This window comes from Arachis hypogaea, chromosome 20 (genome assembly GCF_003086295.3).
Source record: "Arachis hypogaea cultivar Tifrunner chromosome 20, arahy.Tifrunner.gnm2.J5K5, whole genome shotgun sequence".
Classification (NCBI taxonomy): Eukaryota; Viridiplantae; Streptophyta; class Magnoliopsida; order Fabales; family Fabaceae; genus Arachis; species Arachis hypogaea.
In genome coordinates, this window is record NC_092055.1 from 138,540,097 (window position 1) to 138,566,530 (window position 26,434).

At 34.2% G+C, this 26,434-nt stretch overlaps 3 protein-coding genes across 3 annotated transcripts; all 3 read right to left on the reverse strand.

The window, feature by feature from the left end:
- Positions 1-313: 313 nt before the first annotated feature.
- On the reverse strand, positions 314-3,282 carry LOC112786758 (uncharacterized). The gene is made up of 6 exons (XM_025830131.2): positions 2,522-3,282; positions 2,333-2,385; positions 2,065-2,129; positions 1,864-1,942; positions 1,271-1,573; positions 314-981 (listed from the first exon to the last, which is right to left on the reverse strand). Exons 1-6 carry the CDS (start codon positions 2,956-2,958, stop codon positions 827-829), a joined length of 1,092 nt encoding a protein of 363 aa, XP_025685916.1. The 5' UTR covers positions 2,959-3,282; the 3' UTR covers positions 314-826.
- An 8,242-nt stretch (positions 3,283-11,524) lies between these two features.
- Positions 11,525-14,820, reverse strand: LOC112784194 (uncharacterized). Its single transcript, XM_025827319.2, has 5 exons — positions 14,380-14,820; positions 13,653-13,886; positions 13,315-13,417; positions 12,695-12,924; positions 11,525-12,070 (listed from the first exon to the last, which is right to left on the reverse strand). Exons 1-5 carry the CDS (start codon positions 14,754-14,756, stop codon positions 11,851-11,853), a joined length of 1,164 nt encoding a protein of 387 aa, XP_025683104.1. The 5' UTR covers positions 14,757-14,820; the 3' UTR covers positions 11,525-11,850.
- A 5,788-nt stretch (positions 14,821-20,608) lies between these two features.
- LOC112782662 (CDPK-related kinase 7) lies at positions 20,609-25,904 on the reverse strand. Its single transcript, XM_025825155.3, has 11 exons — positions 24,436-25,904; positions 23,704-23,834; positions 23,498-23,539; positions 23,258-23,366; positions 22,965-23,043; positions 22,583-22,879; positions 22,369-22,484; positions 21,879-21,986; positions 21,741-21,803; positions 21,488-21,655; positions 20,609-21,198 (listed from the first exon to the last, which is right to left on the reverse strand). The coding sequence occupies exons 1-11, from the start codon at positions 24,967-24,969 to the stop codon at positions 21,061-21,063; spliced, it is 1,785 nt and encodes a 594-aa protein (XP_025680940.1). The 5' UTR covers positions 24,970-25,904; the 3' UTR covers positions 20,609-21,060.
- Positions 25,905-26,434: the final 530 nt, after the last annotated feature.

The window sequence follows — 26,434 nt, forward strand, 5'->3', positions numbered from 1 at the left end:
GAAAGTATGCAGCTAGTAGATCCTGCAGGATTACACACACAAATCTTCTCAAGAATGAGGTGGTTCTGTGATTTAAATATATGGCAATGGTTTTACCATCGAAATTTGCATACAAAACTTGGTTAAGTATAAAACAATCAGAATAATTCCTCTGTATGACCTCATGCTCTTAACGACATCCCCGCTACGCTAAAAAGAAAAATGTTTTATATTACAATACATCTAATTAGTTCCATCTTTTGCTAAATACGTACATTCTAATTTAGCTATCTAATCCAAGCATTAAAAAAGAGAATGCAAGGGAAGGATCACAGACAATAAACGCCAGCCACGAAATGCATTGGTATTCAAGTAATCGATGATTCGTTCATTCATTGATTTCGACAGTACGGATCTCTTAACACCATGGAAAAGAAATAAAACTAAATGCAGATAAAGAATAGAAAAAGTGAAAAACACGATACAAGGGAGATCATTTTCTTCTCACAACCTTAATTTTCAAGGAAACAAACTCAAATATGGAAAACCCAACTCGTGCCTCATTATGTATTAGAAATGCATAATATCTCTTAAATCCATTCAGCAAGAAGCAAGAGAAGTGGAAGAAGACTAGAATCCTCCCCCTCACAATTGCATTGGTTGAGCCTGCAATAACTGAGCAGAATACAGCCAGGTCCATGGAAACAAGACTTTAATCCTCTCCCTCAACAACTTCATTGGCAATAGACCAGCTTGGAAAATTTGATGGGTCCAGGAGCAACAAAAAGAATATAGGTGGCATCCGTTATCAAGGAAAGAGGATATGCATAAAGTTTTACAACTAGGTTCATACAGGGCTTATATCTACACGGCCTTTGTGGAGTTGAAAAGCTGGGGTTATCCAGCTTCCGCAGCTGCACTGTATGCCTGCCCAGTTGAAGTATCCCAAACGGGCATCGCAATGAACGCATGACAGTTTTCCCTCCAACGCGCCTTCCTCAACTGAGTGAAAGAGATATCAGTACAAAGAATTTGGCACTTTTTATGCATATATATGTCTCAACCAGTGTATATCACCAAAGAATCAAATATATGTACATCAGTCTACTTAATGAGATATGGTTAAGGGAACCACCCAGAAATGCTCCAAGATAGCAAAGCAAGAAAAGAATTGGATACACTTCAAAATGTTTAAGACCACTCATTTACAGAATTATTAAAATACTCTGCACTGACGTCATAGGTAATTGCCGAAACAGAGACACTAGTATTGTAGTGAATGCTTTCTTACCAGCTTTCATCCACCGGAGAGGCTCAATAAATATGGACGAACACGATTCATTAGACTTGTTGAAAGGATTGCCACTTCTTCGCTTATGCCACTCAAAGGACGTCTCACCCTCACCAGGAATGTGATCCACAACATGTTCTTGCAATGCGACAATTCGTCGGCACTTCTTACAGCGATATGTAGGACTCCTATTATTTTCTACTTTAGTAGCTCCTTCAACATCTGAAGAAATTTGGACAGGCATGCCAGGGTCTGCACCCAGTTTGGAACTGTCTATTCTCGACCCCGAGAAATGACTCTCACCTGAAAGAAAATGGACAAAGACAAATGTTACATAAGACGACATCAATTAAGGGTTGAGAACTTCAGTGTTCATAGTATAGTAGACTAATGGATTATATGCATACAATGTGTCATGCAACCAGAAAATCTATGACATGTAGCTTAGAAGCAACCAACAATTTTCCATACAAGTAGAACCAAAATTCTAAACAAATAGTACTTGTATTTATTCTCTATGCCACCTTGGAACATTAGCAAGAATGCAAGTTACCAGAAAAACATAACAGGGAGATGGATCCATAGTTCCATACCAAGTATTTTCAGACGAAAGCGCTTATATATAGGACTGGAGTGATCAACCTTGAAGCCCATCTCCTCGAACATTCTCAACTAGAGCAGGAGAAAATAAATAAAAATAAATAATGCAATAGTTCTAATTGGTAGATAAAATAAGTTACAGAAGACTTAAGATATCAGCAAGTCATACAAAGTTGACCCCATTCATATCACACCTGCTCAAGAAAGCCATCATTGGGGCAAACAAATTCATAGCTCTTCCTTAATGATTCAAGGGAATCTGCAGGGGGGGAAAAGATAACATCATATAAGATTGAGAAATGTCAATATTTCAATGGTTCTACTTTCAGAAAATAAGCCCGAATTAGAGAAGACACTCATATTTACATAGACACTGATGATGATATTCACAGTGGCAGTAACAGAAGCTTTCAAAATAGCTTGTAATTAAAGTTGAGCATTCTAAAAAGGGAAGTATCACACCTTCGAGAGAGAGATTTTCCATTCTCATCAAATACGCCGTAATCACTGCCGCACTGCAACAAAACAACCGGAGGAAAAATTAATAATAATAATAATCAAAACGCTTTCTTCTTCCTTAAAAAGTTAAAATATGAAAAATAAAAACGAAGGTAAAAAAGTTTTAACAAAAGAAAGGAAGAGTGGTGGAACCTTCTAGAAACTCCAGCGAAGCAGTGAACCAAAACGGAACCTTCCTTCCTGCTACGATCAATGAAGTCGATGCAAACTTCGAGGTAATCAAGCAAGTCCTCGTTCTCCGTGTCCTTCAGAGGCACCGCCATCCTCACAAGCTTGAGGTCACGTCCGGCGTACTCGAGAGAGTAGAGGAGCTTCTCCGGCGACAAGGCACACTTGCCGGAGTCACCGCTGCCGGCGCCGGAGACGTAGACCTTGTTGATCTCCTTTACGGGGATGGAGACGGATGGGCGCCATTCGGAGAAGAAGGAAATGGAGGCGGAGCTGAGGACGGAGAGTATGTGTGTGAAGTCTCCTCCTCCGGCACCACCGCCACCTCCACCGTTCTGGAGGATCTCCGCCGCGTCGCTGATGTTTCCGATGAAGAGATTCTCGCGGACAAGGTAAGGCATGACGCCCTAACCCTAATTACTTTCTGTGTGTGGATTTTATGATTTTTTCTGGAAATTTATTTGGTGATGCTGATCCAATTCAGAAGAAAATGGAGGGATTTCGAAACAGGTTTCTTTTTCTCCTGTTTTTGTGCGCTCAACTCAAAATTCAATGATTCTATCACTACTTTCTTTTTTTTCCCTTTTCAATTTTTAATTTCATAATTTTGAGTGTATCGTGTATGTGGGTCATCACTTATAACTTTCTTTTTTTTTTTTAATAAAAGAAGCTCAATACAAAAGTGGAGCATAAGAGACCTACACAGCACAAGTAAAACACAAGTCAAGGTATAATCCGTTGTCATTTCTGATATAGCCATCAACAACCAAACGGATCAATATCACACCATTCCCTATATCTCAAAAACGATCTATTTATAATTCCATTAACATCTGTCTCTGAATTCTGGAAGACTCTGCTATTCCGCTCCAACCATATGTTCCAAATAATCGCAAAGAAGCTTGTCATCCACCTCTTATGCTCAGACTTCTGACTCGGAGCTCCAACCCAGCTCTCAAAAAGTCTTTTGACAGATCCCGGAACACACCAATCTCTATGAGCACATTTCAACCAAGCACACCACACCTGCCATGTAAACTCGGAGCCATGACTTATAACTTAACGAGGAATAAATAAATAAAATATGGTGAAAACTCAGGTGCAGTTGACTTCACGTGAAGTTGATAGTTGAGAACTGTTAGATGAAAATTTAGTCAAATCAGTCAAATTATCTAACAGCTCTCAACTATCAACTTCAGGTGAAGTCAACTGCACCTGAGTTTCCATTATAAAATAATCACATTAATTTTTATATGCGAGAAACCTTAGTGTCACGGTCTTGAACACACTCTAACGCTATCGTGCCGACACTCGAACTTACTAAACCTCTTAAGCTAAGACCAAGTCAGTATAACCTTCAAATACTTAGTAAGAAAGCTAAGAACACAAGAGAATACAAGAGAAAGAAAATTTTGGTGGAAAGAACACTTTATGATTCAAGTGTTTATTACAAATCACTTACACATGACTTACACACTAACTCTCACTCCTTATTTATAGTCATCCACCTCCTCAATAGATGGTTAGGATTAAATTTAATCAACGGTCTAGATTAATCATCTAAAACTTTCATTACAAATATCTATCATACCACAACTTTCTAAACACTTCTAGATTATTCCATACTACTATTCATACTTTTATATACATCCACACTCTTCTAGAGTTTTCTAGAACCTTCTAGGGTATTCCGGGACCTTCTAGGACATTCTAGAACGTTCTGAAACCATCTAGAACATTCTCAAACACTTCAGAAAACTATACAAACACTATTAAATCTAACCTTTTAAAATTTACCGTGACATTCTCCCCCACCTAATGCGCGAACGTCCTCGTCGCGTTCTATTTATGACAGTGCTCTCTAGGTGTTCTTGGAATTGCCACAAATCTTCACGAACTTCTTAGCTAGCTTCGGTTATCGGGAGTCTTTTCCACTTGATCAAGTATTGGATACTTGGTAGTACTCCTCTTCGTCGCACGACGCGATTAGCTAAGATCTCTTCGATTTCTTTATCAAAGGATCTAATCACCACAGGCGGAGTACGACTCGAGTCACCTCTACTCAGTTCATCTTGGTCTTCATGATGCAACCCTTCCTTGATGGTATGCAAAATATCTCCTTCGACCATGAAAATGGCTGCCAACTCAGCCTTACGGCTCAGCGCATCTGCTACCACAAATCTTGCCACCTAGCTTGTTTGGGGCTTAACTTCTTCTGTGTTTGGAAGTAACTTGTAGCCACATTGTCTGTCTTGATGATGAAGTGTGAACCAAGCAAGTAGTGACGCCAAGTTCTCAAACAATGCACCACTGCGGTCATCTCCTTTTCTTAGACGGTGTATCACCTCTTTGTATCATTCAACTTGTGACTCTCAAAGGCAATAGGATGTCCTTCTTGCATCAAAACCCCTCCAATGGCGTAGTTAGAAGCATCGGTGTGGACTTTAAACACCTTTGAGTAGTCGGGTAGTGCTAGTATTGGTCCTTTTGTGATAGCAGTCTTCAACTCATCAAAGGCCTTTTGACACTTCTTTGACCATTCCCAAGAGTGATTCTTCTTGAGAAAATCAGTTAATGGTGCAGCCTTGGCGGAGTATCCCTTGATAAACCTCCGATAGTAATTAGCCAACCCAAGAAATGACCTCAATTCAGATACTTTGTTTGGCGACTCCCATTCTTTGATAGCCTTCACCTTTCCTTGATCCATGCAGAGAGTTCCATCTTTAATGATGTGTCCTAAGAAGTGGACTTCATCCCTTGCAAAGGAACACTTTTTCTTCTTCACATAAAGATTATTCTCTCGCAAGATTTTGAACACAGTTCGTAAGTATTCTACATATTCCTCCAAGGTATTGCTATAGACAACAATGTCATCCAAGTAGACCACTACAAACCGATCAAGGTAAGATCGAAAGATCTCTTTCATCAAGGTACAGAAGGTCGCAGGAGCATTGGTCAAGCCAAAAGGCATCACCAACCACTCATACGATCCATACATCGTGACACACGTGGTCTTTAGGCTCATCACCATCAGCAATTCTCACTTGGTGATATCCTGACCGCAAATCCAGTTTTGAGAACCACTTGACTCTACCAAGTTGATCAAATAAATCGGCTATCAAAGGAATAGGGTATTTGTTCTTGATGGTTACCTTGTTAAGTGTTCGATAGCCGATTCATAGTCTCAACGAACCATCATGCTTCTTTTGGAACAAGACTAGTGCGCCATAAGGTGCCTTCGATAGACGGATGAATCCAGCATCTAGAAAATCTTTAAGTTGCTTCTTCAACTCCTCAAGTTCTGGCGGTGCCATCCTATAAGGTGCTGAGACAGGCGGCTTTACTCCTGACTCCAATTCAATCTTGTGGTCCACCTTCCTCCTAGGTGGTAGTTGTTTTAGCAACTCGGGAGGCATCACATCCTTATTTTCTTCAAGGACTTCCTTGATTTTGGGAGGAACGTCTTCTCTTTCAAGTGTTGACTCCTCTTGTAATAGAGCTAAATATGTAATCTCCCCCTTCTTGAACCCTTTCTTAAGTTGCATAGCAGAGAACATCGGTGGTCCTCCAACTTTAGAGACTGTAGGGACCATGCATGGAGACCCTTTCTCCATGACGCATACTATGTCGTAGTATGGCATATGTATTATATTTGTCTTCCTTTGTAAATCGATCCCGATGACTATTTTGAAATCGTCCATGGGTGCTACTGAGAAATCCACAAGGCCCTTCCAAAAACCAAGAGTCATCTCAACCCACTTTACTACTCCCTTAAGGGGTTCACCCTTGGTATTCATGGGTTTAAACCAGCCATTCTTTTCGGTGATCTTCAACCCAAGCCTCTTTGCTTCATCAGGCATGATGAAGTTGTGCATAGCACCAGTGTCGATCATAGTCATGACGATTTTTCATTGATAAAGGCTTTAACATACATCAAGTCTTTCTTTTCTGCGGTGCTTGTCTCTTTGCCCTTCACAGCATTCATGAGTTGGATAGATCCAACACACTCATTTACTTGAGTTTGGACCTCTCGTTCCTCGGCAATAGACGCCAAAGTCCCTAGCTTGGGACAGTCCTTCATTTGGTGTAGTCCCTTGCACATAAAGCATCCTCCTTTGGGCACAAAAGCCTTCTTCTTTTCCTCATACTCTTTCTTTGAAGAGTATTTCCCCTCCTTCTTGGTTGAGAAACTCTTCTCCTTGTCTCTCCCACCTTTAGTAGAACTAGGTTTGGGGAAAGACTTAGGTTTAGAGTCTTCCTTATGATACTCAGTGAGTGATTCGGCCACCACGATGACTTCATCAGCATCCTTAACATTTCTTCTTTGTAGTTCTTGATTTGCCCAAGGTTGGAGTGTCCATCAATGAAGAAGAATAATGCATCCTCTGATGCTAAGTTGGGGATTTGAAGCGTAAGAGTAGTGAACTCCCTTACGTAGTCGCTAGTACTCTTGTGCTTCAACTCCCTCAATTTCTTCCCTACTTCATAAACCACATTCTCAGGGAATAATTGTCTTTTTAACTCCTTTTTGAAATCTTTCCATGTGGCTATGTTGCAAGTACCCTTTTCCATGTATACGCACTTTCTCCTCCACCACAAAGTAGCATTATCAGAAAGGTAGAGAGCTGCAGTGCGTACCTTTATTGCTTCTTCGATCACCTTTTGGCCTTCAAAGTACCTCTCCATTTGCTATAGGAAGTTCTCCACCTCTCGAGCGTCCCTCACGCCCTTGAACTCCTTTGACTTTGGGAGATCAATCTTTGTCATCTCCCTTATTATAATGGTTGGTCGAGATTTTGCCTTCTCGAACCAAACTCGAACTTTCTCAAATAGCTTCAAGGAATTCTCAAACTTCTCTTCGATTTGGAGCATGCTTTCTTTGAAAGCATCTAGTTTTCCCAATACGTAAGTCTCGAGGGTCTCCTTGTCATGTTCTATCATTTGGAAGCGCTCATCCACAGAGGATAGAACATTCTCCAACATAGAAACTCTCTCTTCTAAGAACTTAGAGTCCTTACCTCTAGGCTCACTTGAAGAACAGACCTTCTTGCCTCCCCATTGAGAAGGAATAACGTCCCTTCCTCTTTGAGACTCAACATGCTCCATGGTTACACTAGAAGCCATACCCACAAACCATTTGTGCTCCCTCTCGAACCTTGCTCTGATACCAAATTGTCACGGCCTTGGATACACTCCAACACTACCGTGCCAGCACTCGAACTTACTCAACCTCTTGAGCTAAGACCAAGTCAGCCTAACCCTCAAATACTTAGCAAGAAAGCTAAGAACACAAGAGAACACAAGAGAAATAAAGTTTTGGTGAAAAGAACACTTTATGGCTCAAGTGTTTGTTACAAATCACTCACACATGACTCACACACTAACTCTCACTCCCTATTTATAGCCATCAACCTCCTCAATGGATGGTTATGATTAAATATAATCAATGGTATAGATTAATCATCTAAAACCTTCATTACAAATAGCTATCATACCACCACAGCTTTCTAAATACTTCTAGATTATTTCATACTACTATTCATACTTCTATATACATCCACACTCTTCTAAAATATTTCATGATCTTCCAAAGTCTTCTAGAACCTTTTAGGATATTCCGAGACCTTCTAGGACATTCTAGAACGTTCCGAAACCATCTATAACATTCTCAAACACTCTAGAAAATTATACAAATACGATTAAATCTAACCTTCTAAAATTTACTGTTGACATTAGCCTCCTAGTATGTCTTTTATAACTATATTCTTAAATATTAAATTTTTTTTTTCTAAAGTTAGGAGTGAGACTCGAATCCGCGATTTTGAGGTAAGTATAGAAAGACTATGCTATATGAGTTATAGCTCATTGGCATCTTCTTAAATATTAATTGAAACAAAAAATCATTGTTGTTTGATTAAAATTATTTAAAAAAATTATTATACGTATCTTTTAACTTATTATTGAGCATTTAAGGTTAATTAAAAAATTTTAATTATTTTATTGATTATTATAATTTTATTAAATTTTTAATTAAATTTTTATATTTTCTTTCAATTAGATCTCTATACCATATTAAAAAGATAGTTATTATTATTATTATTATTATTATTATTATTATTATTATTATCATGCAACCTGCTGTTTAAGCAACAATACAGCAGAAAATTGAGGTCCATTATTATGTGAAGATGGATGGCTTTGCCACTGAATGATCACAATGCTATATCGCCTTTCAATGAGGAGAAACAACTGAAAATGCTTAGATTCTCTCAAGAGTAGAGTGTTAATGAATTTTCTTTATTTTCTTCATGTTTCATTTAATTTATAACCACAGATAAAACTCAGATTTATCGTGTCATGATGGAGAAGATTCCAAGTTAAGCAGACACATGATAAATGGCATTTCAATTTTGAATCCTTCAGCCTCAGGTAGTGAGTGGCTTGATAAGTTGATATCCTACACCTAATCTGCATTCCTTTTTCAGGGTCAAATATGTGGAGCCCTAACTCGCATGATGTGTCTTCCACCAAGTACTAGGATTAATGTAATCAAATTACTGTGACAAAGACATAACCGGTGTTGTTAACATAAAATGTACTCAAATATGTGTAATCTAGAGATTAGATCACACAAGATCAGACTTCTGTAACAGGTAGAAAGATATTAAAATTAACGGTCCCGCTACGTTACTAATAGCATATCTGCTAACTTCTTCCAACTCTTATTTATAACTATGTTTTATGAAAGTGTCTTCGTGGATGTGTCTAATAAAAATGTCTTTTTTATGGTTGTGTTTAATAGAAGTGTCTTTATAGATATATTTTTTAGATGTGTCTCTTTATATATGTATTTAAAATATAATAATTAATTATTATTGACAATAAATTGACAGATAATATGTTGATATCCTATACTTTTTCTAAAATTAAAGTAACAAAAGTTTTGTTGCTCTATCCAAGGGGGTCAATCAAAAACGGATTTACGTGTGTAATTTTAATAAAATTAAAGATATGAGGCAACGGAGGAAAAAATATAACAGGAAACTTAATTAATTTAAGTTGGTTTAGTGATTAATTCATTAGTCTTTTTAAATAAATATTTGAAATTTGAATTTTAATATTATGCATGCAGAAACCTAATCCATTGACCAATAACGAACCAATAAATGAAACTCTGAATCGTGACTATAGAAAACAAAAGAATGAAATATGGTAGGGAATTTGATTCTGGACAATTAACAAAGTGTTGGCAACTTGGCATAGATGCTATTTGAAAGCAACAGAAAGTGCACACACATCACACACGGGAATGTAGGTTCCACTTGCGTCCATCCAAGTCATTCAATGGAAGAAACACGGTTGACACCAATTTTGCTTCTTTGTCTCTTTTTTTAAGAGATATATTTGACTCAAATAAAAAAAATTGACACTCTATTATTAAGTAAAATAAATATTATTTCATTTTTTGACAGGAAATCCCATAATTATGTGATATACACCACCAATTTGTAATTTGTATGCTTAGGAACTTAGCAGAACAACGGTAGGAAATCTGGCTAGCACATCACATGCACACGTATCATTTATACACTTCAGTCTTAGCTCGTGCTTAACCAATCAAAATCTGCCACTCTACACAGCTGTCTTGTCCACAAGAGTTTAAGGCAGCTTTTGATTTATGTCTTTTTTAAAATAGATACACAGACACATAGATATTAAAGATATGAACACAGATTATTAATGTATACGTATTGTATTTAATAAAACATTAAATAAGATACAATAAAATTTTTAAAAAAATTCATATTTTATAAAAATTGATAAGGGATAAAAGTGTAAAAAATTGATAAAAAATAAAAGTGTAAAAATTAATTATATGAAAATTAATAAGAGATAAAAGTATAAAAAAATTGTGTCTAATTAATTGTGTATTTATATATTAACATATTTATTCAAAATTTGTGTCTCAACAAACAAAATAAACATATACTAACGTGTCTATATCTCTTTGTAGGGAGTGGATCTTCTCCAGTGAAAAAAAAAATTGGATGGTGTCAATTGTGATCTCTTACTTTTCATTATTCTCTCTCTCATTTTTAATTTTAATCCCACTTATAAAATTAAGAGTGAGAGATCACACTGTATTTTCTCAAGTGTTAAAAAAATTTGAGAGGATCCATTTCGTGTGTCTTTGAAACTAAAACGTTGCCTAAAAGAAAGCCAACAATAAATACAAAACAGTTCAAGGAAGAAAGGGAGAGACAATAAGAAGACAGCTATAAACTAGTTTTGGGGTCACATTCTCACATCACACTTGTTTGAAATATTTTTTTTGGTTTAAGTGGGTATCAAACCTACATGGGAAAAGGAAAAAACACTATCTTAGAGTTCTATACAATTGAGCTAGCCTTATTCAACACTTGTTGGATATAATATAATTTAGTTCCTTTACCTTAACTTTTGATTAAATCTTTTGGCTTCCAAGACAGTTTTAAATATCAACTATATGTTAGGAAATCTTAGTTGCTTTTTATTTTTTATTTTTTGAATTTTATAAAGATAAAAAATAGTAAAAATAATAAAATTCTATTTTTTATTTTTACCTCATATTTTTTCATAAAATTAAAAAAAATAGTAAAAATAAAAATAAAAACACAAATCAAGCGAATCCTTAATTTTCAGTCCAATTTCTTAATGCAATAGAATTTGTGACTACTGACTAGTAACTGAATCTTGGATTGCCTATTTGGAACACTAAAATCATAGAGATGCTCTTTGGACATTCAAGAATAAAAACTGATTATTCTACTAATTTTACATATAATATTTTAATAATTCATCCATTATTGGATAACATATGTATATCTCATTAAAATTCAATTCTAAACTATTTAAATAGATCAACTCAGCATTCTATATAAAATAAATACACCAAACATAACTCTTCAAAAATGGACATCCCATAAATTACAGAAAGAAAAAAAAAATCCTTGATTGGAATAATTGAGAGGGAAATGCTAGAATACATAAAAGCAAACGATAGTGAAACCAAAGAAGAAAGAAAAGAGGTGGCCTCGTCAGCTTCAGAGCGAAATAATACATGCATTTTAGTGAATGAATCTAATTTTAGTTCTAACTAACCTCAAAATTTACAACATGAACTAAGAAGACTCACATTTCCCCTTAGTCCCTTACTCAGCATTTCTTCCCAAAGATTTGGGGTTATGCAATGTTTCTACTTAATGTGGATTGATTACAAAGAAATTGTAGTGTACTATGTATGCATATAGGTGTTAGCATGGTTCATCTGCTGTGTAGACAGGTATTTGCCAAACTTTTGTGTTCTTTTTGGGATCATCGGTGAGGCTAAGATCCGTGTCATCTTCTTTGAATGTTCTAATAAACGTTTTTGCACCCATCATGATAAGCCTCTCCACCATGAATAACTCGTAATTGTTCTCAATCAAGGGATCCAGGAGATAACTGTAGTTTGAAGAATATGCCATTTTGTACCTGCAAATTTCAATTTGCATCATCATGAACATCAATATGACTGGGTAAAATCAAAGAACCAACCGCAATAGAATTGTGTTATATGTTCTTATAGGCGATGGAATGGAACACACTCACACTCCATCCATTGGATAGGGTGTGGACTTAAGTGATGTCCAAACTGCATATGAACACAACATTTTCACCGCAATAAGTGAACCAATAGAAAGCAGATACAACATATGATATATCCCAACTTAAGAGAAAATACCTAGTCTCATGTCTCGATGAATGCACACAAAGAAACAAACACACATACACACAAACACAGAAACATGCATGCAGATGAAGTCTTCAGTTTCACAGCTATGCAGATTAGTATGATACAGCTGTTGCACCATTTGATAAATCCAGATGTAATTCTAACCTAGAAAATGACACACATAAATCCAGTATGTAATGCACATCCTTTGATGGTTCCTGAGTGACAAGTATTTCATATTTATAACATCAGAAAATTGAAAAGATCAACATCATCCAGTGATCAACACAAATACTCTAGATTATGCCATATAGAATCATATACTATAATACCTTTAACAGATTCAATTTTCTAGGAACCCATATGCACAATAGAAAAGTTACCTGACAGCAAGTGGTGAAAAAAATCCAGGAGTCCTTTCATTTGAAGCAATAAATAAGGTTCTTCCAGGAGGGACCCACTTTGCGATTCTGCAGAGTATAAATTCCGCTCGTGTATCTCTGTCAAGGTGAGGATGCAGGCTCCTTGCTACTCCAAATCTGTCCTTCCTGGTTTTTATTTTATCCCCACGACGAACATGTATGGCATCATATTCACCAAGTTGTGCTTTGATCTGTGACCAGTAAGCAGGTCAGAAATTGAACAGTGTCACATAAATGAAATATGCAAGCAGGGATTCAAGAAGAATCTAGACAATAACATCCAACCCTTTGCATGATTTGAAAATTTTCACAAACAAACTTCTCACTCACTCACCCTAAATCTTAAATTCTCATCTATAACCTCTCAAAAGGAAGAGAAAAGGTGTATTATAAAGCAATGAAGACATTTGGCCACAGAACACTGTAGGCACACTCTAAAGTATATTATAAAGGACTACCATTACAGTAATCTATTATTCAAGTAATAAACATCTTACAAAATATGAAAATTCAACGTATCTAGCATGAGAAGTTTACCAAACTTAAAGAGAAACTTTAAAGAGATTGCGTGTCAGGTGGACCTTTTCTGCTGCATCTCTTAGTTTATGTGCTGCCATTGATGGCAGAAACGAGTATGGCAACATTATAGCACTACGATTGTTTCGATCCTTGCATTCCATAAACCTGAAACACCATCATTACTCATATATCTCAGGAAAATTGGAAATTTTCAGAAGAATAATTTCTACTGAAAAGTACTAATTAAGTTCCCAGATAACTGCCAAATATTAGGAGGAATCCTGTATGTACATGGTCTCATAACATAAATCCCTAGCCATGATTTTACAATCAATAATCAAAATTGCACAAAATTCTATATTAAACATACGTCATAACCAAACAGGGTTGGCTGACCTACCAAGAAAGAGGGCTAGCGGTTCTGTTGATAAGCAACAGAGTCGAATAGCGACTATCTTGTTTAAGCTCGAAGCGGCTAACACCCTGCACATGTGCAACTCCCCTGGCTCCCAGCTTCATGGTCGTTTCCAGAACACGATACCACTCCTTTGAATTGTCCAAAATCACAGGAAGAGTCTCGGACATCCTGTCCACGTCATACAAAGAGTCCATGGCGCAAGAACTCCCTGCCCACCTAAGCAATGCAACATAAAAATAATAAGAAAAGAGAAAATATAGGGAGTCAATGGAATATTTGTACAATGTGTACAATGGATGTTTAGAGATGTCCAGTTCAGTATTAGAGATATAACCATGAGTGTTATCTTTTCCATCAACTAAACTTTTTGGATGATTGGTATCATGACATGGTATCATAACATGGAATCAGAGCTTTAGATCCAAAAGGTCAAGAGTTCGATCCTTGGTGAACCCAAAATCAGCTTAAGCTTTTGGGATGAGATGTTTATTATCCCTAGTACTCGGATAATTATTCTGGATAGTATGGATGATATTTATTTTTAATTCATATAGCACATTATACACATTATACAAATATTCCATTGGTTTATGGCAGGACTCGAAAAGGGAACAACAAAAACACAATTGCAGATGTAACCGTTTCTATAACTGAATCATGATAGCAAGAGCAGCTGCATCAATGAATTGAGTAATGAGAAAGAACTCACATTTCCTCTGAAGTAGCATTGGCAAGAGAATGATGAAGGATCCCTTTCTTGTTGTGTATGGGGTTGATGCACATCCTAGACGGCATAACAAAGGTTCTTTGGAGGAAGAAGGCTTCTTCGAGGGCGCAGCGGAGGCTTGATTCCTGGTGGCCCAAACCCTCGCAGGAATCGCAGTGTTTTCCGGGGCAATCGATTCTGTGGCCCCAATATAGGTACTTCCGGTGTTGCGGAGAATTGGGATTTGAAGAAGTGGTGGAGAGGAGAGAGAAGATGAGGAAGATAATGGCAATGGCGGTGACTGTTGCTGCTAGCACCAGGATCGGGGATCTCGCTGATTTCGTAGCTTTCGATTTCGAGAACCCTCTCTGAATTGCCATCTTCACTCAAGCATTCTCATCAACGCTTTTGGATCTATCTTCACTTGAGTTATGAGTTTAAGATATGATTTAAAAAACATGTTTAGATTATATTATAATTAATAAAAAATACTATTTTTTATTTCAAAAAATATATTAAAAATTTAATAAATAATAATTTTATAAAGTAGACTAATATTTGTTGAGACAATAGATAATTTTAATGCATTGATAAAGTAGTAAAGCAAGAATACAAATAAACGATTGTGTAATCAATATAATACATGTAAATTGGTAATTATCTTACACTTTTTTTTTTTATGGAAGATGGAAAATAGAAGAAAAAAAATAATAAGAGAAAAGAAAATAGAAGTAAAGAAAAGGGTAAAAAACAGAAATAAACCAAGGGAGAAAATAATTTACGTGAATAAGTCAAAATAAAAATTGCTTCATGAATCCACCAATACACATTTATATGTAATTCGAACCAGCTTGATTCGAATTCTATTTTTACATAATTCGAACCAGCTTGGTTCGAATTACACACAAACACACGCACACACTAATTCGAACCAGCTTGGTTCGAATTATACACAAACACACACACTAATTCGAATAATTCATGGTATAATTCGAATTATGCTGTTAAAAAATTAATAATTTATTAAAAAAAATTTATTAAAAAAATTATTAAAAAAATTAATAATTTAAAAATTAAAAAAATATATATTTTATTTCATACGTAAAAAAAAAGCTAACAAAATATTTAATTACGAGACTTCTTTAAAATATTAATGAGCTATCAATTCGAATTCCATACAACACTTTTCTGTCCATTCTTTTTTGTGACTATTTTCTGTCCATTTTTAATAGCTCATGAATATTTTTTAATAAATTTTTTTAATTTTTTTTAAATTATAATACAAAAAATATTTTATCCTATGCAAAACAATTTTAAAAAAATGGCTTAAAAAATGTTAGGAGTACTATAAAAATTTGTAATGTTATAATAACTTAGGTAAATACATGCATGTACTCAAATTTTAAATAAAATATTCTACATAGTCAATAATAATTTAGAAATGAAAGAAAATATTTTATTCCATACAAAATAATTAAAAAATATATTTTATTTTATACAAAATAATTTTAAAAAATGGCTTAAAAGATGTTATGAGTACTATAAAAGTTTGTAATATTCTAGTGATTTAGGTAAATACATGATAAAAATATTTTTTCTTTAATTTCTAAATTATTAGTGACTATGTGGAGTATTTCTTTAATGTCCTAAGTCATTAGGACATTACAAATTTTTATAGTACTTTTAACATCTTTTAAGCCATTTTTTAAATTATTTTACATAGAATAAAATATTTTTTTGTGGTATTATTTAAATAAATTTATTAAAAAAATATTCATGATAATTTTTTAATAAAATTATTTAAATTATATGGTGAGATATTACATGATTCGAATTACGCATAGGAAAGTTCGAATCACTCTGATTCAAATTATATGGTGAGCAATTCGAATTCTATACAATACTCTTCTGCTCATTCTTGATAGCTCATGAATATTTTATTCTATGCAAAATAATTTTAAAAAAAATATTTTTTAATAAATTTATTTAAATTATACCACAAAAAAATATTTTATTCTATGCAAAATAATTTAAAAAATGTTAGAAGTACTATAAAAATTTATAATATCCTAATGACTTAGGACATTAAAGAAATACTCCACATAGTCACTAATAATTTAGAAATTAAAGAAAAAATATTTTTATCATGTATTTACCTAAATCACTAGAATATTACAAACTTTTATAGTACTCATAACATCTTTTAAGCCATTTTTTAAAATTATTTTGTATAGAATAAAATATATTTTTTAATTATTTTGTATGGAATAAAATATTTTCTTTCATTTCTAAATTATTATTGACTATGTAGAATATTTTATTTAAAATTTGAGTACATGCATGTATTTACCTAAGTTATTATAGCATTACAAATTTTTATAGTACTCCTAACATTTTTTAAGCCATTTTTTTAAAATTATTTTGCATAGGATAAAATATTTTTTGTAATATAATTTAAAAAAAATTATTAAAAAGACTTTATTAAAAATATTCATGAGCTATTAAAAATGGACAGAAAAGTATTGTATGGAATTCGAATTGATAACTCATTAATATTTTAAAGAAGTCTCGTAATTCAATATTTTGTTAGCTTTTTTTTAACGTATGAAATAAAATATATTTTTTTATTTTTAAATTATTAATTTTTTTAATAAAATTTTTAATAAAATTTTTTTAATAAATTATTAATTTTTTAACAGCACAATTCGAATTATACCATGAATTACTGTGTGTAATTCGAACCAAGCTGGTTCGAATTAGTGTGTGCGTGTGTTTGTGTATAATTCGAACCAAGCTGGTTCGAATTATGTAGAAATGGAGTTCGAACTAAGCTGGTTCGAATTATATATAAATGTATATTGGTGGATTCATGAAGCAATTTTTGTTTTGGCTTATTCACGTAAATTATTTTCTTCCTTGGCTTATTTCTGTTTTTTACCCTAAAGAAAATAAGAGAAAAAGTTGATTTTTTTATATTGTTTGGATAAAGAAAAAATAGATAAAAAAAAGAAAAAAATCATAACTAAGTAAAATTACATTAATATTCTTCATTTTTCTTTTACTTTTTTTAACACTATGGATAAATTAGTAATTTGACTTTCATTTTAAAGTTAGAATATATACCTATTTTGGTCCTCAAAGAATTTCAAACTGGACGCTTTAATCTCTAACTAAAATTAATTATTTGATTGGTCCCTAACAATTAATTCTGTCAGTCACTTAGATCCTTTACTCCGTTAACTCTAACGGAGGACAAAATAGTCCATGACAACTCTAACAGGGGACAAAATGGTCATTGACAACTCTAACAAGGGACAAAATGATCCCTGACCCCTCTATTCGAAAACGACACTGTTCTTTCCCAATTTTTATCATATCTCGCATAACCCTAACATTCATACTCTCATTCTTCACCTTCACAGTCTTCTTTTCCATCTTTTCCTTCCTTCTCTTTAACTCCAAGATTAAGCTATGGTGTAATTGTCACACGTATCGAACCTACCTCAATATGTTATGGACTACACACTTCCTAAATCTTTGTGACTGGTACATCCACCTCCTCTGCACTTCACCCACCAAAAGCATCAACTTCCACGTCTTCGATAACATCACCTCCAACCCCGACACGTCCACGACATCCTCAAGATTAAGTTCCATAACTACTCCAAGGGCACGCCTTTCTCCACTCTCAGACAAGCAATATAGATTGTTGGACATTAGGATATCATGAGAAGATTCTCCTTCGACATCATATGTGAATTGAAATAGACACTGAGTGCTTCATTCCTTCTTTTCCAAAGTCCAAGTTGGCAGACAGTTTCGACCTCGCATCCAAGCTATCAGTACAACGAGCAATGTTGCCGTTGCCGCTCATATGGAAACTGAAGTGATTACTGAACATTAGTTCGGAGAAGAAGCTGAAGAAAGCGATCGGAGTGGTGGACAATGTGGTCATAGAGATGATAGGGCAGAGGAAGAGGGAGATGGAAACGACGATGACGGGTCTTAACAAATCAGACTTGCTGTTTAGATTCATAGGATCCATCGAAGACGATAACTAGTCGAGAGACATAGGCATTAGTTTCCTGAGTATGAATTGGTTGAGAACAAGTTGAGGATTTTTTCTTGTGAACATTAAATTTATAGAGTATGCATTGTGTAGTTTGAAGTTACAGTGTTAGACTGCTAATGTTATGCGAGATATGATTGAAATTGGGAGAGAACATTGTCGTTTCCAAACAGAGGAGATCAGAGACCATTTTGTCCCCTGTTAGAGTTGTTAGGGACTATTTTGTTCTCCGTTAAAGTTAACGGTGTAAAGGACCTAAGTGACTGATGAAATTAATTGTTAGGAATCAACTAAGTAATTAATTTTAGTTAGAGACTAAAATGTCCAGTCTAAAATTTTTTGAGGACCAAAATGAGTATATACTCTTAAAGTTATCATCCATTTTCATGGCAAGTTTGAGAGGAAAACTTGGAGGTGGTCCCATGCAACTATTTTTCCTTTCCTTCCAATTTTCATTGTCATTCAATCAATGAAAAATGAACTTTTTCTTGCATTTTTCTTCTTTACATTTTCCTTCCTTGCATTTTCTATTAATCCAAACAGTGCATAAATAATAAATTTTAAATTTTTAAAAATAATTTATTTTTATACTTTTTAAATTAAATATTAATTTTTAATAAATTAAATACCACCTTTTACCTGTCATACCAAATTAGCAATCGGCAAATTCTTTGATGCCTATAATTTTAGTGTCGAATTTGTCGAACTTGTTTTTTATGGTAAGTTTTAAATATTAAAAAAATTATTTATTTTTAAATTTTTTAATTTAAATCCTAACTTTTATCCTTTTTTTAATAAATTAGGTAATTATATATAGACATCATAGAATACACTATAACAATCACCTAATGAATTATCTTCTTAATGATCAAAAGTGTTGCCATATATATATATATATATAAATGCAGTGAGGATGTACTTTAGATTATTATAATATGAAAAAAATAAAATAATATTTTATTCTCTAATATTTTAATTAAATTTTAGTTTAGTCTTTAATATTTTAAATGTCTTATTAAAATTGAATGCTATTAATTTTTTAATATGCAACTTGTTTGTATCAAATTTAATAGTGAGATAATAATAAACTCGTGAAACCTTTTTAGAATTAAAATATAACGTTGAAAAATTTTTGAAACTAAAATAAAATATTTAAAATATTACGAATCAAATTAAAATTCGATCCACTAAAATAATACTTTATCCTATAAAAAAACTGATATGAGCTTATCTGAGCTTTGCATCCAGTATCCACTAGTGGATGGCAATTCTCAACCTGATTTCTAAACAGTGGATTTCAAGGAACAATGAGTTTTTATGAAGAAGCCAAGTTCTCTTCAAGAATGTTGTAATTATGACCAATTTTCTCTAGAAAGAATTTCTTTCAACTTCTTAGCCATTCTTTTCTTTTTCTTTCTTTCTTTTTTTTTTATCAATTTTTAGTTTTATTTTTTAATATTAATTCTCTTGCAAATTTAAACTTCAGAAAATTTCTTTTGTGAAAAATAAAATTAAGTGAAGTATATTTATTAAAAATATTTACATTGTACATATTTTTTATTAAAAAATAATCTTCACTCTTTATCGTAACATTACTGTTCAAGTTTACCAAAGAAGTCCTTCTCTGTTAAAAATATACATATATTACTGGAAACATTTCTAATGCACCAAGAATACGTTTTAACCGTTGAGTTGATCTAAATTATAAAATATATATATAATATATATATTAATTGAAATCAAGTACTCCACGGTGCACTTGAAATGTTTCCTATATTACTTAGTTGTGAAATACGTGTAAACGTTGAACTGTTTGTTGGTATGATGAAGCTGACACAACATAATTAAGCAGAGTCCACTCGCAAAGGAAGAAACTTTGCCATGCTTCTTTTGTGAAGAAACAAGGGACCATTGAAGCAACTACTTCTCTGTGCTCTCTGCCTTGACCCTACTCCTATTATGCTTCTTTGAAAATGAAAGGGATGTTCTAAAGAAGCATGCACACAAAAGTTAAATCAAACAATTAATGAGTATTCAATTCATACAGCTAAGGAATCTCATGATATTACTGGACTCGTTTAAAGACATCATGAAAGGGATGTTCTGTCATTTGTTGTTCTCTACTAACAAAATGACCATGAACAATGCTGGAAAAATATGATGTTTTAAAGCAACTCACTGAATTGGCAAGAGTTTATTGAAAAGTGGCAAGGGTACACAAGGGACAAACCCAAAAAACACTAACTCTTTTTTTTTTTTTAGTAGAGTAGTTCCTCTAGTCTTTTAAGTACAATCAGTGCTCTACTTTCATCTGTACAACTTACAAGCTTCTAACTCCCAGCACCACCAACCACTGACCAGAGTTAGAAATAGCATTGAGGAAAAAGGGTTTGTTTTTTATTGCACAACTCTGGACAGAAAGATGCTGCATATAATAGCTTCAGCAGCAAGCATCAAACTTTTAGGCATGAAGGATCCATCTTTTTTGCAGTCAAGATCAACACTATCATCTTCTGATGGTGTTTTTTCCTCATGAGTCATGCATTCAAATCCCCTAAAGATTTATGGCCAATGATGGCAAGAAAAAAATAATAAAGACCATGTATTAATTCGTGTCAAGCTTTGTGAAATGTGCGAGAAGAAGCTCCGTGCAGAAGCCTGACGAACCCCAGGAAACTAAGCTTCCCATCCGAGTGTCTTATCCAATCTTGGAGTACAACATGGACGGGTACTGATGGACTAAGCCCAAGTTCCTGGAACAAATCAAATTACAAAGTTTGGTATTAGTACCATTATGCATCTTGTAGATAACTTGCTGATCAAGAATATGATCAGAGGTATCTAACTCATGAAAAAATTCGAAAGAGTTAACAGGAAAAGCAAGGGAAAAAATCATCACAAGGACTTGTAGAGCGGAACAATTATAACCAGCAATTTGAAATCCAATTGTTTTATAAATCACTCTTGGGAATCATTAACATTGCCAGGATCAAGAGATATTGGTAAATGATGACAATTGATATTGCACAAATGGAATAATACCGAGGCTAGCTCTTCAATCATGATTGGCCTATTTCCATCCTTTTCGAACAGCTCATAGGCACGCCTTGCATGGTGTTCCCAGGTCTCCATTCCCTCTAGCTGATGCACACTTATAGCAGCAGCACAAAATTCCTCGAAATCTAATTTCCGATATTGGATTGAACTAACCTGAGAGATGATCAGTAACAATTCAGTCTCTGGTAAAGCAGAATCAAAAATCAGTATGAGGAGCTACAATTCTTCATAGACTTACCATGCTCACGTAATCTAAGACCCGAGAATCCTTTGAGGCATCAGTGGCACACCTTAAAACACCCTGCAAATATAAATGTTAGTGGCAGTGAAAGTTACTTGGAAAAGCAGGGCAAAACCTTATATAATACATGCTCACCGTCTTGAAATTCTGCATAGAAATTGTCCCATTTTTGTTTGGTCCTAACTGAGTAAATTGTTCTCTGAGATAAGCTAGCTGCACTAATGTTAATGTCTTTGCAAGGGCCTGGAAAAATGACAAAACTTTAATCATGATATGCATGTCTTCAAAAGGAATTGCTGAAGGTTATATCGATAAACTTGAATATTGCTTTTTCAAATAGTAAAAGAAAATTTATTAGATGAGACAAGAATAGTACAAGAGAATAATGATGATGATATGCACTAATGCACATAAAGAAAGCTCTACTACTTCTAAATTAGCTAGATTAGATTTCTAAGATTCTCTCCATTTCATCATTACCTTAATTAATCTCAAATCAAGTTTACAGCACATTTAACAATGAAAGTAGGTAATCACCAGGTAAAGAAATCCAAACTCCACAATGAGATATAACAATGAATGAGAAAAACAAAAGCAACACTGAGTGATTGTACACATTACATACCCCTAACGCCGATTTACGTAAAGATGATGAGCATATATAAGCTTTAACTTGCTTGGGGATTATCATGTCAATAGGTATCTTCAAATCATCGCAATGATTCGCCAGCCACGGATGACCTAAGCATAAAATCAAGCTATAAGAAAGAGAATTCACAACACTATAGGGGAATAAATTAAATACCAAATCCGCCATCCAGAGTGAATAGAAAACATACTGAGTGCCTGAGCTGCAGTTAGTCTTTTACGATAATCCTTGTTCAACAGCCTCTTTACAAAATCTATTGCATCAGCGGATAAAGAAGGCCAAGGAGCTTCATCAAAACTTGGATCTGCCTTCAGGACAGCTCGAAATATGCCAGATTCCGTCCGTGCCCAAAACGGTCGACTTCCACATAAAAGAATATAGGCAATTACACCAATGCTCCACATATCTGCTTCTGTCCCGTAAGATCTATGCAAAACTTCAGGAGCTACATAATATGCGCTTCCAACAATATCATTCAACCTCTCATCTGCAAAAACTTCCACACTTAGTGCTGATTGCTTTATCTTTTGTTAATAAATCAGAATACATAGGAAAAAGGCAACTGGCCTGACCTGGCTTCACATAGTCGGAGAGTCCAAAATCAATCGCCTTCAGAGTGGAATTCTCTTCCTTAGAAGCAAAAAGAAAATTCTGTAGCAGAAAAATCAACCTTGATAATTAAAAAGGGAGGTACAACATGGCAAAATGAAAGAGCAAGAGAATAACAAGGCTTAATCATACCAATGAAAAGAAAATGGCACATGGATAACCAGCAAAGTTAACACAACTAAAAATCATCATTCTGTGACCTTGGTCACTAGTTAATCCCAACAAGCTAAAAATCAATTAGATATCAGTTAATCACCTCTGGCTTGAGATCACGGTGAACAACACCCTGCAGATGACAATAGGCTACAACACTCAATATCTGAATCATGACAACCCTGGCATCCTCTTCTGAGTACTTTCCACCTCTGTCGATCAGAATTTAATATAATATGGTTAACAGCAAGAGAAAAAATAAACAAACCAGAATGCCACTTCCTAGTTTCTTTCTGGTTTGTGGCACAAAAAAATGAAATTTGAAAAAATTGAGATTGTTTACCTGGAAAGAATCTTATCTAGCAGTTCGCCTCCTTTGCATAACCTGAACATCATGGGTTACAGTAGAATGTGAGCTCCAAATCAGTTGAGGGTTGATGCACATTTATGGAAGTTTTGCTTCCCTCATCACACTAGTTTATCTTGAGATTATAAAATTGTGAGCTTAATTCATAACAGAAGTTAAAGCAACAGGTAATATGAACTTACTCCATAACTATATAAACATTGTCATCATCTTCATAGGCTTCATAGAATTGTACCAGGTTTTTATGCCCGGTTAAAGCTCGCAATATCTTTACTTCTCTCCTCACATCCTCAATAGCAATTGCAGTTGTCATCTGCCATACATGACCCCATTTTCATAAGAACAAAGAGCAGACTATTGAATATCAACAACAAAGTCAGACAACTGATTAAACCATAACCGTTGCATGATACTGGAATGAAAACAAATCAAACTTCAAAAGAAAAATGATGTCATTAATTAATATAAGAAAAGTGCTAGAGTAGTCCACTAAAAATATACAATCATACATATCTAAAATTCAGAATTTTGCCTAGTAAAAATTAATCCTGGAAAATCTTCAGAGAGAACAGAAAGCATGAAATTTTCATAAACAGTATCCATCGGCCATCACAGAACAGCTACACCGACAAACTCTACAAAAACAAACCATGTTCCTCAAATATCAACATCCCATCAATAATGCAGTGTCGGTATACCACAAATCAGTTGAAAAAAAAAAAGGTTGCATCCTTCAGTACTTCCATAACAATATGCACAAGGTAACTCATCATCGTGTAACTAACACACAACTCAAATTATAAAATACAATAAACTTAGAAAAAGACAGTTAACAAAACTCTAAAAACATGAAACTCAAGAGAACCAACCAAAAACCAAAGCTTCAACAATAAAAATAAAAATAAAAATGAGACCTTTGCTTTTGGGATGACTTTGACAGCAACCTCATGGCCCTTGAAGGTTCCTTTTTTACCCTTGGCAGAGCAAGTGTACCCAAAATGGCCACGCCCCACTTCTTCCCCAAGCTCATAGTGAACCAAAAACTGCTTAGAGAACCCAAAGCTCTTGTCTAATCCAACCTCACACTCACTCCCTTCAGGAATTGATGCCTCATTGGGCTTCACAGAGCCATGCCTCCTTGCAAGCAAAGCCCTTATGTGCTTTGCCGGAGAAGGAGGAGGGAATGGCCTCTTGAAGATCCTCAAAGGTGTTGAACTCACACTTGAAGGATTTGAACCTGGTGCAGGTGAGTTCTTGAAGAAGCTTGGCAAAGGGCTTGGGCTGAAAAATGGGAACTTTGATGAGGGTTTTGTGGTTTGGGAACTTGGTGTTGGTGGTGGCAGTGAAACAACCACACCTTTCTCATCAATGAATGATGAAGGGTCTTCCCCTCTTCCTCCTACTCCTCTCTGTGAGGTTTCAATGGGTTTTCCATGGCAGAGTCCCATGAGGGGCTGAAAACCAGAAGCAAAATCCAAAATTGGTAGCTGAACAGTGAGAAAGTTTAGATTTTTTAGATCAGTTGGAGAAGAAAATGAACTACTTAGAGTGAGGAACCCAACAAAAAAATGAGAGCTTTTTCTGAAGCTGTTAAAACACCTGGAAGAAGAAAAAAAAAAGGTCTTTTCTTCCTTTCTGGGTTGATCAATGAAACCCAGAAAAGATCAGAAAACTTATCATTTCAATTGTAATAAAGATGAGAGAAATTTAAGAAGCTAGGGATATTATTGATAATGTAAAATCATGTGAAGGAAAAGGGAACAGAACAAGGCCTTCTTGTGAGTAAGTAAAGAATAATAGAGAGGAAACACCACCAAGAATTCACCTAAAGAACAAGCAATATCTGTGAGTAGAAGAGGCAAGGAATATGATGCTGCTAATAAGAGTAATAGTAGAAGCAGCTTATACCAAATAGAACTTGGTTAAAAATAACAAATAAAATTAGAGAAGAATGCAGAAGTGGCAAGGAAGAACCCCAAAAAAAAAGGGCAAAAAAAAAAGAAGGATGAAAAAAAGTGAGGCAAAGATGCTTAGCAGACTCTGCAAGAAAAAGAAAAAGAAGACTGAAAAAAAAAAATCCAATCTTTCTTTTGCTGCTTTATGTATTGTAAGCCTTCTTTTTTAAATTTTTAATTTAATTTTTTCTATGAACTTAGGAAGAGAAAAACACACTTTATTGGAGAGGGTAGTGTTGGTTTCTTCCTTCTAATAATAATAATAGTAGTTAGTGGGGTTAGTTTTGGATCCTTCCAGCCTGTCCTTATTGATCCCAAAAAACAAACCAAGATGAATACTGTATACATTTCATTTCATACTCAGAACTTTGTAATATGATATGTTAAGGAACTAATAATCTATTTATTTTATGTATTTAAGTTCTGAACTTTGACCTCACTTTGTAAAGCTATGAAAAATTGTCTTTTACTGCTTTTAAAAATTAAAATAAAAAATAATTATTAGTTTTTAATGGCAGATCTATTTTTTTGTTGATTACCAATAAAGAACAAATTAAAGCTGAATGCATATGTTTATTTGATGAGTTATTTTTTCATGTAGCAATTTTTTTTTCTCTATGATTATGTCGGAGACATATTGCAATCTTTATGAATATAAATTTTTTTATTTTAGGACATCAAGTTTTGTATTACTGTTACTACTACTAACATGCATGTAAGAAGTTGCAGATAGAATGTTCCAAGCAAAGAAATATAATAAACTTCATGTCAGAAAAAACCATGGACTACATTCCATATACCTGTAAACCAAGAACTGGATTTTATTTATTTATTTATTTTTTTGGTTTAAGAACTTTAAAAGGGGAAGCTTTCAAGGACTTACAATGATTACATAAATATATAATTTAGATTTAAAAAAAAAAGTGCCTAATAAGCTACCAATGATATACTCCTGTAA

What these genes read in the sequence shown, in the direction of transcription:
- LOC112786758 (XM_025830131.2), bottom strand. Translation starts at nt 2,958, where the DNA reads ATGCCTTACCTTGTCCGCGAGAATCTCTTCATCGGAAACATCAGCGAC. An exon ending in TTCGCTGGAGTTTCTAGAAG is followed by an intron (nt 2,386 to 2,521) that starts GTTCCACCACTC and finishes GTTTTGTTGCAG; the next exon opens with TGCGGCAGTGATTACGGCGT. An exon ending in CTTTCGTCTGAAAATACTTG is followed by an intron (nt 1,574 to 1,863) that starts GTATGGAACTAT and finishes ATTTTCTTTCAG; the next exon opens with GTGAGAGTCATTTCTCGGGG.
- LOC112784194 (XM_025827319.2), bottom strand. Translation starts at nt 14,756, where the DNA reads ATGGCAATTCAGAGAGGGTTCTCGAAATCGAAAGCTACGAAATCAGCG. An exon ending in TAAGAGATGCAGCAGAAAAG is followed by an intron (nt 12,925 to 13,314) that starts GTCCACCTGACA and finishes TACTGGTCACAG; the next exon opens with ATCAAAGCACAACTTGGTGA. An exon ending in TTTTCACCACTTGCTGTCAG is followed by an intron (nt 12,071 to 12,694) that starts GTAACTTTTCTA and finishes TGAAATTTGCAG; the next exon opens with GTACAAAATGGCATATTCTT.
- LOC112782662 (XM_025825155.3), bottom strand. Translation starts at nt 24,969, where the DNA reads ATGGGACTCTGCCATGGAAAACCCATTGAAACCTCACAGAGAGGAGTA. An exon ending in AAGTCATCCCAAAAGCAAAG is followed by an intron (nt 23,835 to 24,435) that starts GTCTCATTTTTA and finishes CATGTATGGCAG; the next exon opens with ATGACAACTGCAATTGCTAT. An exon ending in ACCGTGATCTCAAGCCAGAG is followed by an intron (nt 23,044 to 23,257) that starts GTGATTAACTGA and finishes TTTCTGCTACAG; the next exon opens with AATTTTCTTTTTGCTTCTAA.